We start from the raw sequence: 13,267 nt of genomic DNA, 5'->3' as shown, positions 1-13,267 counted from the left end.
TTTCCCTCTTGTTGTACCCTTCATCACCACGCTGTAATCTGTGTGGGTGAGTAGGGCACATGGAGAGTTCGACTGACCATGGGAAATAGGGAATTCCTTCTGCCAACAGCGGCAGAACCCAGGACTTTGGAGACTTCAATTGTTTTAAAGTTATTTAAAAAAAACACCAAAAAAACCAAACTTTGCTCTGCAGCAGGGAGGAGCTCGGCTGCAACATGCATCAGAGGAGGCAGATGAAAAAAATCACAGGTTTCTCAGAGGTGGAGCCACTTCTCTACTGATTGACAAGTCTGGTCTGCCTCCACGGCTGCATAGAGAGAGACCTCATGTTGCTGATCTGTGGCCCTCACTACAAATAAAAATACCCCAGTTAACAAACGCTTTGGAAATGAGGTTTGAGCAGAAACCGCAGTTCCATTTGGTCAAGAGGGAGGACGTCTCCCTCCCTTTGATATACAGAATGAAGCCACAAAGCTGATTGTATTGGTTTCAGGGATGCACAAACATTTCAATATTTTTGAGTGTGTTTCATAAAGAGGGGAGCCATATTACTGAGACCTATAATGACCAAGGCTTTTGCCAATACATGCTTGCTTTTGTTTTACTTCCCCCATCACAGGGGCATTCCTCTCAGTCTCAGAGAGATGTTTTCACCATAGCTTTGTCTAATGGGGTCATCATGATGTATTCCATCTGTTGACACATCACAGGGGACTTCCCAATTAATCTTTTCTTGCTCCCCATCCCTTAAGGCCAGCAAAACTTTCCTTCCCTAGGGAGAGTGCAGGATTTGCTGTATTCAGTTCTGGAAAAATGCCAAAGAGGGATACGAGGCAGAACAATCTGACTACTCCAAGTGTAGTAGTAGGATTTTATGTTTGTACTTTGTATAATTTAGAATAAAAGGATAAAGAATAATAATATAGCATGTATTAAATGTATTGATGTACAATTTGACCATATCCTGCCAGCCACTCTTTCTGAAAGCAGAAAGGAATGGTCTAATGGGCCATTGGTAGAGATACATCAGCCAGAATCTGTGTCTGGGCTGGTTTCAAGGCAGAAACAAACCTTTTAGGGTCACCACTTTGTTGTAGGTTTAGCACTTTAAAATAAGTAAAAGAATGCAATGATTGTTTTTCTTTTGCATTGCAAATTGATGTTCCTGTTCAAAATATTCTGTGTAAATCAATTCTGTTTTGTGTGTGAATGATGAATGTGTGTAGGCCACCACCAAACCAGATGTTCTAGGGAGGAACTGAGGACAGACGTAAGGGCGCCAGAAGATTACAACACACCCCTATTGAAATGTCAGAGGAGGGCAGATTGACGACTCTAAAGATGAGACAGGCACCTATCAGTGGTGAGGAGATAGCTGTGATCAAAACCAGCCATGGGGTAACTCCCTGAGAGATGTGATGAAAGAACAAGATAAAGGATGAAAAGGACAATTTAAAAAAATAAGCACTCAAACAATAATTGATTACAGCAGGACAGTGCAAAACTCATTGGCCCCAAAGAAGTAAAAATCACTATATAAACAGGATGCCTTGCCATGAAACTTTGGGTTCGTCCTGCCAAGACTTCCCTGGAGCATCACGTCGGGACCGACAGAACCCGGCTCCTCCCTACCCATGATCAACCTAGCTGGCCACTAGGTTGATCCGGACTCTAGCCTGGTAACTATAACATCGATTGGTGGAATAGTGTAGTGGGTCTGATTGAGTGCATATGCTAATTGTTGTATTTCCAATAAATGCGGCGTATTGCCTTTTCCCCTGAAAAAGATCCCGTGTGCTTCTTATAAGCATAACACAAGGTCTGATACCACATGAGCCATCTGGTTGGGAAATAAATGTTTGATATCACTGGTAAGTTGGGACTCTGGTCCTGGTAGGTTGTAAGACGTCAGACCTTAAAAGAAAGAAAAAAAAAGAGTCATCATGTTAAAAGTTGCATTGACATTGGACTTTAAATACACCGCTACCTTGATATAACACCACCCGATATAACACGAATTTGGATATAACACAGTAAAGCAGTGCTCCGGGGGGGCTGCACACTCCGGTGGATCAAAGCAAGTTCAATATAACGCGATAAGATTTTTTGGCTTCCAAGGACAGTGTTATATCGAGGTAGCGGTGTACTACACTTTGCTCTCCTGGTACTCATTAGCCACCACATTATAGCTAATCTCTCGAACAGGCAGGATATCACGAGGTGACTGCTGGGTCAAAAACGAAGCAGGAAAAGCCCAGCAGCAATCAGAATAACATATTTATAAAAAGTCTGCTATCTAGTTACAGGCCAAGGCCAGAAAGTTCAAGCACTGGACTGGGACTCCAGGCTCCCTGTGACATCTGGGAAAAGTCACTTATTCCCTGCGCCTCGGTTCACTCTGTAGTTTAAATGAGGACCACACTGCCCTCCACAGCTTGTAGTCTAAGCAGAAGAAACGGTCCATCTCCATGTGCACACGTCACAATGCATGTACCGCTGATCTCAGTATGGACCTTGAGGATCTACTGTAATAGTACAAATAGTCAAAACGCTTATGCTGGCGGGCGCTACTGCTACTGCTTCTAGACTCTGTAAACTTCCAAAAGCACTGAACCTACATCAGTGAACTTAAAAAACGTTGCCACTGCTTGCACAGTGGCATCACTGTTAATGACAATAAGCCACTCCTCCCTCTAGCACGGCGAACAGGCACTACTGAACCAGGATGGGGGGCTCTAGCTTTTTTGTTGCCTCAAGCACGGCGGGCAGTAGATCCTCGAGGCCCGTACTGAGATCAGTCTTCAGTGGTGCGCCTGCGGGAGGTCCGCCAGTCTCGCAGCTTCAGCATACCCACTGCCAAATTGCCGCCGAATCCGTGGGACTGGCGGACCTCCCGCAGGCACGCCACTGTAGGCGGCCTGCCTGCTGCCCTCACAGCGACCAGCAGGCTGCCCCCCGTGGCTTGCCGCCCCAGGCACGTGCTTGGAGCGCTGGGGCCTGGAGCTACCACTTTACAGAACAGTAACAAGAGATACTTCCGACTCCTAGCTTCTGATGTACATATGCTGGACAGAAGCAGTGTACTAGATTGGTACTCTTCACAGTGGAAAGTAGAGGGACACACTTCACCTTTTAGCACCAAGAAACAGGATTTCTTGACAGAAGGAAGATGAACTGAAGACTTGCACTTGGTAGTGAGCCGCTGTGGCCTGCCAAGTGTGGTAGCATACTTTAAAAAATGGCTCCTTTGCAGATCTACTGCACGTGTGCATCACAGTAATATCTGCTTGTGTCACTTTGTAACACTCATGTGTGTGTTAGTTTAGTATTTTACCCTGTCAGCACCACACAGCCAAACCAGCTACAAAGGGACCGAGCCGGATGCTCATCCTCTGTGTTTCAATAGAATTATCTAGTAAATCCCAATTCCAGGGCTAATCATTCACACCCACAGATACTTAAGAACTTGCAGCACCTTTAAGGGTTAACCTTTACACATGCAAGAATTGGATGTGGCTTTTGTATTAAAACCTGATTATTAGATACTAGACATTCACATAATTACACCTCTCATCTTTCATAAAGCATACAGCAGTCCAAAACCCACAGAATTAAATGGAGAAACTCTCATGGACTTCAACAGGTTTTGGATCAGACTCCATTACCCAGGCAATCTCTCCTACCCACCCACAGTGTGGCCAGAAGCAGCCACTGAATTGTGAACACCTAGATGTACAATTTGATGCAGAGCAGAAAGTAGCAACAGTAAGGGCCATGTGCCAACATCCAGCTCCTCGCCTCCCAACTCCTTTTGTGATACATACAATTCTCAAGAGTAGAAACAAAAACAGGAAAGAAAATGCAGTTGCAAAATAGCCATTTATTGCCTACAGAGGGAAATAAAAGTACACAAGTGCAAAGAAAGAAACAAGCAGATATTTAGCCCTATACACATCATGTGTGATCAGTACCCAATTTCTGTAATGGAAGAAAAAAAAACGGTATTTTGTCATCTGATTTGACAACAATCGTTCAAGGTTTTCAGCACCTCCCTTCTGAGCTGCCATAAAATAGATTAAAAAGGCAAGTATAGTTACTGTCTTCATTTTGTATTGTTCATATCTTTTTTGTAAAAGTAAAACCTCTCTCTTGCACATACATGTTGTACAGTATATATATTGCGCAAAATACTTCCACTGAGCTGTGTAATTAAGAGTTCCCACCTCACTGACTGGTAAACTAATAAACAAAACGAAGAGCTGGTGATTTCTGTCCGACAGTCTCACAATAAAAGTTAGAATTATGAATGACGTGGAATTCAATGGACTGGTTCAGGGAAGTCAGCTGAAGCTACAGTTGCATGGCACTTTGTTTCTTTTAAAGAAAAACTTTTAAAAATAAAAAATCATTTGCATTTTTAAAAATTACTTCAATTTGGAAAGAAATAACTGATTGTTTTGGAGAAAGGTCAAGAGTTTTACAATTATTTTGTGGGAAAAGTTGAATAAGCTTTTTTGCTCAGGTCTAAAAATCAACTGCTTTGCTTTTCAACCATTAGATGAAGATATTTATACACCCCCATGTAGTTTCAATGAGACACCTGAACTGTGTATGAAACAAAATTTAAAGATTAGAGAATATTTTTCTTATGGAAATGTAATTGGCAGGATTCACAGTAAAGCAAATCCCCCTACGGATTCCCTCAGTTGGCACTTATTTAAGATTATATGGTTAAGCAGGTTATATCTGAGGCAAGAGGCCCATTTAACTTATGACTCTGTGTATTACCAGAAAGGAGAAAAACCAGAATCCAGTGGTGCATTTCTGAAAACTTTTCCAAATCCAAGAATGTGTTGCATTAGGACAACTATACGGAATCTCAAAAGTGCACCCCTCTCCGTCCCTCCCCAGTACTCCTAAAAGCTGGTGTTTAAGAAATTTGCATTCAATGCAGACTTTGAGCCTGACCTGGTTCCCATTGCAGTCAAGGCAAAACTCAAATAAGACCTCAACGGGAGCAGGACTGGCACTTAATTCATGTTTCGTTTGTGCAATAATGAGGCTGTTCAAATGCAGAGCTGAGTCAGGATTCAGGAAAAGTTTGCTTAGTTCAAATTTTTATAAAATGGGAAAACTGTATTTTAACAGATTTGTATAGAAAAATTATAGCGCAGTTTCAGATTACCCAGACACAGTTCATGTACCTAGGAGCATTATACTCCCATTGTCTAGTTTTCAAAAACAAAACAAACAAAGCCTGAGCTTGTATCACCACTGATCCAGTCAAACTTATGAGTTTAGTGACTTACAGGCAAATTTTGATAACATGGTGCACACAACACTTTAATTGCTTGGAAAAACCATACTACATAATAATTAAAAATGGAAAACAAAGCCAAAATAATATCAACAATGTCACTTGTAAAGAGAGTCACCATGATTCTTTCCTTTAAAACAAAAAGAAATACAGAGACAAAGAAGAACTTGGTGAATCTCTTACTCTTGGAAACAGTTTAACAAAAGGATGAGGCCAAGTAATATCAGAATCACTCCACCTTTCATTACTAAAACAGTGAAGGACTTTGCAAGCTAAACACGCTGTAGTATGCTGAAAAGAGTCATATCACTTGGCGTGCTTTGCCATCAAAATTGTTCAAATACATTATAGTAAAATACATTTCCTCAACTTCATACTTATTTTAGAATCTACAACAACAGCTGTCCCTGAAGTATTCTATCTTCCAGCCAACCCAATCCAGCCAAGTTTACTTTGTATGCCATGTTTTAAGATTTGCTAAGATGTTAGTCACTTTTCTAATCACTTTCAAAGACAAAACTTGATCATTTTTTCTCCCAGTGATTTTGAAATTAAATAAAGTCTGGTAAATATCAGTACAAACTGTCCTCACTACTACACAGGATAAAGATGCACCAGTTTAGAGTTCAGCATTTTAATATCCCCGCCAATCAGTTATAACAGTGCTTTGGGGTATTTATGTAAAACGCATTTTAAAGTGTTCATAAACTTATGCAAGTTATTTCAATTTTGACACTTGGCATAAAGACTTCAGAAATGTTTGGGTTTTTTAAAGCTGTTATATAGAAAACTTTTTACCGATTTTTTTTTATTACTGTATTCTTGCAAAATATTTACCAATCTAACATGGAATGACTTTCACATTATGAATTTAGCAGGCCCAGACCTTAACAGTGAACTTTTCTCTGTTGCCAATATTCAGCTAACTTATTCAGCTATTTTTAATCATCCTTTTAACGTCCCCTCTCTCAGGTACTAACAAATTGAGTCATCTGTTCAACATCTATACAAGTAGAGATGAGAAAAGCTTCCCTGTGTTGCTCTGCCAATACATCTCAATGGTGTTCTGGACAGACCACCTCTACAGGAAAGCGGAAGTAATCCAATTGCTGCATGTATTCAGCCACTGATATTTCAGACTATCAATCCAGATGTTAAATTTTTAGCAAGTGTGGTGCTTATATAACCTGGACAACTGCAGTGAAATCCTTCCCCTACTGAAGTCAATGTCAAAACTCCCATTGAATTCAGTGGGGCCAGCACTTCTCCCGTGGTGTCACTTCTCCGCCTAGCAGGCAACTCATTTTATGAATATTGTGTAAAAGCAATCACATCTGAAATGGTAATCCAGGTAAATAGCTCGCTATCCCATTACCAATCTCTCAAATGATGCTGTCAGGCTCCATGTTTTTAAAAGGATTTATTTTACCTTAATGGCTTCCTACTGCAAACTGATAAAACAGATCAAGTACTTGATGGACCACTCAGGTTCCTAAGTATATATGTACACAATACTCTACAGTCTATTGAGTCATTCACACAATTCTAGGAGAGTTTTCTATTGTATTAAAACTTCAGAGGATCAAATGACAAAAATAATAGAGAGAGAGCACTGAAACTCACAAGAGTAAGGCGATTTAAACTTTTAACACAAGCAGGACACATCACTTCCCTCACTTCGTCATGCTTAGACATCTCCTAACAGTGAGACATGCTCCAAGTATGTATGTTTCAACCTGTCATCTCCCAATATAGAAGATGATGTGTCATTCCAGAATGTAATCTTAAAATGTAACATTTCCTTGTTTTTGTGAAGTTAGATTTTTGTAAATAAAGAAGAATATCTACATGGCAGTACAGAATAACTGATACGAGATTAACCATGTAAATATGTACAATACTCAAGCCATTAAAAAAACATTTATTTGAAGATTAATGACTACTACAACTTCCTTTTCAAATTTATATGAATTTGAGGCTATATCCAACTAACCCTTTGTGATATTTAAATAGCAATCTAATTAGTATTGTTTTGATAATTAGTATTAAAAAACTCCTTCCATTCCTAAATCTTGTATGCCAAGTATCTTGCCAAACCAAGTTTTGATGCCGAAAGCCAAGAATTATAATAAAAATATAGTCACTTCAGTTGCTGGGTTTAAATGATTTTGATATTAACTGCCCACACCTTCCTCTTCTCAATTTAATAGATTATGGAAAGAGTATTAATAATGCACTAACGATTTAGAAATCTGAACGGATGTAAATGCTCAAAGTTACCGACCATATTTCCCTCATATATCAGGTGTGACAAAACAGAATAATCTTGAATTAAAACCATCTTTTATAGCTTGTCTCCTCTCTATACTTCATACCTGTGATCTCCTCACCAAACTTAGTCCCCGTGGAATCAAGTGATATGAGCCTTTAATATCTTTTTATTTACTCCCTTGTGATTTAGGTCAAAGACTTCAGAATGAGGTGCTGAAAGTTAAGCTCCTAAAATCATGTTCGGACACCAAAATGTAACTGGCCTGAATTTTCAGAAATTGTGAAGTAAATGGGAGCTGCAGGTGCTCAGCACCTTGGAAAAACAGGCCACAGTAATTCCGGCATCAGGCCATGTCCCTGGAGAGAGGAAGCTTAACTCAAAATCACCCAGGATGGGAGATTTTCCAGACTTTCTCAGCATTGGCCTGACTCTGTCCCCACTGAAGTCAATGGTGAAACCCTGGGAACAGAATTAGGCCAACCCTGGGGTAGGTGCTTTTGAAGATTTTAAGGGACCGAAGATTTTGGCTACGGTTTATAAACATAGAATAACAAGCAGTCGTTGGAACCAATAAGAAAAAAAGTTTTGTATTTCTGCTGACTAGAAACAAGAGTGGCTTCAAACACACAGTAAGCTTATTGGTAAAATGAAGTATTTTCTTGATGAATGCTAGAAACAGAAAGAAAGGAAGAAAGAAAAGCTTTGAACAAGGCAAATGGGAAGAAAAGCTGGTCTCAAAACCCATTGTGCCATACCTGACTTCAACGTGTGGTACACAAAACGTTCACACTCCTTACATCAAAATAATGAAACAAAAATATTCAGCTACATTGTACAAAATGTTTTTATATACACACACAAAACCTCATATCTAACAGATTTACCATATCGAATTTTAAAAAGTTGCCTGTAGAACGGTGTTCTATTTTTTTCTCTGCTTCCTTTAGGCAGTGCTGTTGCTTAGAAGTTGACACCAGGCACAATATTTTTAAAACAAAACCAACTAAGCAAGGAGCAGTATGTGAATTTGAACTTTTTTTCCTGTGACCAGTCCTGAGGATGCTGCAGTGTTCCCAGTGTTTAAAGCTATGAGACAAGCATCAGTGATGGAGAGAATAATTTTGTGTATTTTGTTGTACATTTATCTATTGTGAAATTAGTGATACCACTTTCCTAGATTCCTCTTCCCTGCCTGCTCCCCCTCCCAAAACACACACACACACACACACACACACACACACACACACACACACACACACACACACACACACACACACACACACACACACACACCCCGTTTATAGGGTACCGAGTTTTCAGTTTTCGCAATCAGAAGAATCACAGCTGCAGAAAAGCTCAACTTCGAATGTGTAGGTTTTTCTACTTAAAGCCATGAGTTTCCACTTTAGACACATATGGTAATTTATGTTGACTTCTGGATAATGCGTACGCATGTTTTTTTATCTAAAGATATTATTCATCTTAAGATTATTATTGACAGAGTTCCAGATTTTCCGTATTTTAAACAAAAACACGAAGGACAGCAGCATTTCTGATCACCGGAAATGGAAGCTCAATACAGATACTGCCCCTTCTGTTTAAAAAAAAAAAAAAAGGGGCAATACAGCGCGGGGAGGGAAGGGGGGCAGGAGAGAACCACACATGAAATTTGGATTAACATGCTCAGCTGTGTGGGCCAACTAAAACAAACAATATCCATTTCAACATAAAAGCTTTTGTGCAATGTCAATTACATTTTTTTTTAAAGTAACAGGATAACAAACATTTTGAAGAATGCATTTTGAAGCAGAGAAAACCCAATTAAACACCTTCCTGCAACAGAGTGCCTCAAATTAATTATGAATCAGAAGAAAATAAAACTTAAGCTGTTTCTGTTGCCCAATTTTTTTTATTTTCCCCCAACACTACAAAAGATTGTGGGGTTTTTTTTAAATTTATTTATAAACAGGCTCCTCTGCAGTTCATATACAATCATAGGTGAACTTTAAATTCCATTTTATACAAACATCTCAAAAATATTGGGAGTGAAGTATGGTAGGAAATATTGCTCACATTGCTAGTTAACATGCGTGTATGAAAGGAGGAAAATGGTTTGTTAGTGCATATCTCCAGAGCAGAGAACCCACCCCTCCAAAAGAAAAACAAAAAAAGAATACAGCAGCTGATTACAAAAGGTAATGTCCACAAAATTAAGTTTTTCATGCTATTCTACTTTCCAGTACTATATGCTACTTATTTTTTCAATTTATCTGCATGCCTAGGTCTTGAACACTTGAGGTATATATAAAGAGATACCTGCACCTAGAGGAAAATCTTTAAAAGGTTTTGCTTTTTTTTTAATTTTTTTTTAATTGGTTGGTTGGGTTTTCTTGTGTTGCACAAAATTTTTTATTTATATTAAATTTCACTCAACTACAATAACTTCCAATTTTATATTGGATGACGGGTGATGCCTCCATTCCAAGGCAATTTTGAAAGGGAGTTGTGGTTTCATTGAACCAACTGTTGCATCCCATCCCACCCCTAAACAAATACAGGGAACATTCTCTACTAGAGCCTGATTTTCTAAGAAAACAACGACGAAGGAAATATATAATTAAAGAATGATGGAACAAGCTAAAGTATTAGTTTTGCAAGGCAGAAGATTGCTCCTTAGTATTTAAAACTAATTTACCAATTTAAATGTGACCCTTTTGAAATCTATGAATGAGACATAAATATAGGCTATTTATCTGTTTAAAAATTTCATTCACATAAATGGAAAAATTCTTTTTTATTAAAAATATCACATTTTGAGACTAGAAACAGTAAAGTGCATGAAAAGTTTAAAATATAAATTCAAGAAAATTTTATAGCAGCAAAAAAGCAGAATAAAGAAAAACTTAAAAACACAGACACCACCTTTTCCTGTTACGGTGCCATATATATATTTTTTTAAACATTAAGCCGCCAACCAATGTCTTTCAGAAAATTGCATTATGTTTACTGCCTCTTGAGGCAGAACATTTGGAACTGGCCCCCTGGAGCGTAAAAAAGAAGATTTGCAACACAGCTAATGAGTGTTAACAGTTGGGAATGAACCAGCAGCTTTTTAATTCAACCTTGATGGAAAACAAACACAAAGTATTAAAAGCATACGATGGTTATTTGGCAACTAGGGTCAGGAAAAATAATCCAAGGAATGATTATGGCTACCACTCTTCCCTCCCCCCACACACAAAAAGCACCTAGACAGCTATTTAACCTTCACTTTGGAGATAGAAGTAAGATCATTTCCAGAGGGTTTTTTTTCCTGTACCTTAGCTTAACCAGTACCTCCAATCCAAAGTTTATCATTTTTGTAATTTAACATTAGAAACAGGAACCTATAGATTGAGTTGGAACGTATTTGCTCTCCTAGAACTCATCAATAAGAAAACTTGCAGCTGATTTTTTGAGTGCAATTTCTTAATTTTATGCTTCTAAATCCTGTTCCCAACCTACATTGCAGAAGTTTCCCATCATGGTTTGTCAAAGTAGGGAGATTTCTCTGTTACATCTCTCTCAAAACAGGCCATCCATTTGAATTCCTGAATTTCTTAACCAAAAAAGGAGCTCCAAGAAAGTTACCACCAAGTCTGCCAACCAAGAGTTCTATGTGGCATTAAATGCTCAGGTCCAAATTCTCTGATGGCATAATTCCATTGTAGTCAATAGAGTTGCACCAGGAGATGATTTAGCCCTTCAATATGTATATGCAACCATTTTTGGTTTTCCAGTATTAGCTAGATGTGGGGGGAGGGCTATACTGTTAATAATTTACAGTTAAATATTAAGTGCTTTGCTAATGTGCAAAATTAATTTTGGATGCAGAACCCAGATCTCCATTTTGAGTTCAGTAAAATAGTACTTCTAATTATTCTCCCTTACAACTGAAACAGATTGAAGTGTTGTATTTATCAGTTTATTTTTGTTTTTTTTAAAAAAGAGGGTTTGTTGTGCTGTGATTTGGAAGAAAGCATTAATTTTAAATAGATTACGATGCAAGCTGTGAATCTGATTTGCCCATTTTATAAACACAGCTTCCCAATGAAACAACAAGCTTACCAGTTTAAAAATTAAATTAAAATCCTGGAAAGGGAATAATACTTTGGTTCCAGCCCTAGTGCCAAATGATACCAACATGCACCAAAATGTGCAAAATCTCATATCAAAACACACAATGAAAGGAGCTTGAAGAAGCAGCTTAAGGTTGGCCATACTTCACTCCTACATACTTTGATTTACAACTGTACAGGTCCATAACAACAGGTCCCAGCCCTCAAAGGGGCAGGGCTCCACTACCTCCTGTTAGGTAGGTGTACACCGTTGACAAGAGGCAGGAGCGGCGGATGGAGTTCGAGCTGTGTTAACAGTGAGAAGTGGTCTGAAGGGATGTGAGGGTGTGGACACCCAGTGATGTTGTTCTCAACCAGCCACTGAGGATCTAAAGGCCCCAGGACACCAAGCACGTTCATATGAGTGTTGGAATAGAAAATGTAGTCAATCACACCCTATAGGGAGACAGAAACATTCTGTTAAATCAAGGACACTCACAAGTTATAGTTTAACATTTTCCTAAGATGTATTTGGCAGCTGCACACACTTGCTAGCTCCCAGTCCCTGATGTGTTTTTACAATTCACAGGATGTGCAATGTGGCCAAATTAGTGCTGTCTTTCTAAATATCTTTACTTTATTTTAATTGTGCATTACCGGTCGATGAACATATTTTACATTTAATTTACTTTAAAATATATTATCTGTGCATAATTTTAGTATTTAAATAGTTCCTCACTGGACGTGAATGGACAAATTTCCCTTTTTATAGTTGCTACTGTTTTGCTGGAGACAATTTTCTGAAGGCAGCATTAACAGGGCGGAAGCACACTTGGCTACATTTTGATGACTAACTTTGCAAAGCTACTGATAAGATGACGTAACTCAATCTGAAGTTTTTTTACATGAGCTCAGAATTTCCAGACTATTGCAAAATGGAGCAAACACTGACTAGACATCCTGAAGAACAGTTTTTCCTGTCCCCGATACAACAGTTTTTGGGGGAACCACCTTAACCCTTGCACCTGTGAGGCTGGGTAAAGGAAGTATTCCCTCTTCCTCATCACAAAGACATGGAGCTTAAGTTACAGTCAAAGTCTTAGGTCTGGTCTACACTGGGGAGGGGAAGATCTAAGTTACGCAACTTCAGCTACGTTGTTCAGGTAGCTGAAGTCAACATACTTAGATCTACTTACCACAGTGTCTTCACTGCAGTAAGTCGACGGCTGACGCTCTCCCGTCAACTCTGCCTATGCCTCTCGCCCTGGTGGAGTACCAGAGTTGATGGGAGAGCGCTAGTCTTGACGTGATAAATCGATCCCCGCTGAACCGATTGCTGCCTGTCAATCCAGCGGGAAATGTAGACAAGCCCTTAGATGCCAACTATGCACATTCAGAAGCAATTTTTTCAGTCTTCTAGAAATGCACTGTCCCTCTATCACTGCACTGTTTCTTAACCAACATACCTGAACATCTCACAAAAGAAGTCGATTCAAGTAGTAATAAGCTAAGCCTCCAAAGAACAGTGACCACAATATAATTAAATTCAACAATCTAAGGGGAAGGATGGTACCAAAATGC

The 13,267-nt window shown here is 39.0% G+C and overlaps 1 protein-coding gene across 3 annotated transcripts in view; it reads right to left on the bottom strand.

Moving 5' to 3' along the window:
- Nucleotides 1-3,860: 3,860 nt before the first annotated feature.
- The window catches only part of CNOT6L (CCR4-NOT transcription complex subunit 6 like), a 67,311-nt gene continuing 57,904 nt past the window's right edge, over nt 3,861-13,267 (bottom strand). For all 3 annotated transcript variants that reach the window (XM_030565133.1, XM_030565131.1, XM_030565132.1), the window contains one exon: nt 3,861-12,142. In XM_030565133.1, the coding sequence (XP_030420993.1) occupies nt 11,930-12,142 (213 nt within the window). In that variant the 3' untranslated portion in view covers nt 3,861-11,929. The remainder of the gene's footprint in view (nt 12,143-13,267) is intronic.

This window comes from Gopherus evgoodei, chromosome 5, assembly GCF_007399415.2.
Source record: "Gopherus evgoodei ecotype Sinaloan lineage chromosome 5, rGopEvg1_v1.p, whole genome shotgun sequence".
Taxonomy (NCBI): Eukaryota; Metazoa; Chordata; order Testudines; family Testudinidae; genus Gopherus; species Gopherus evgoodei.
This window is presented reverse-complemented; position numbering and strand designations above follow the sequence as displayed.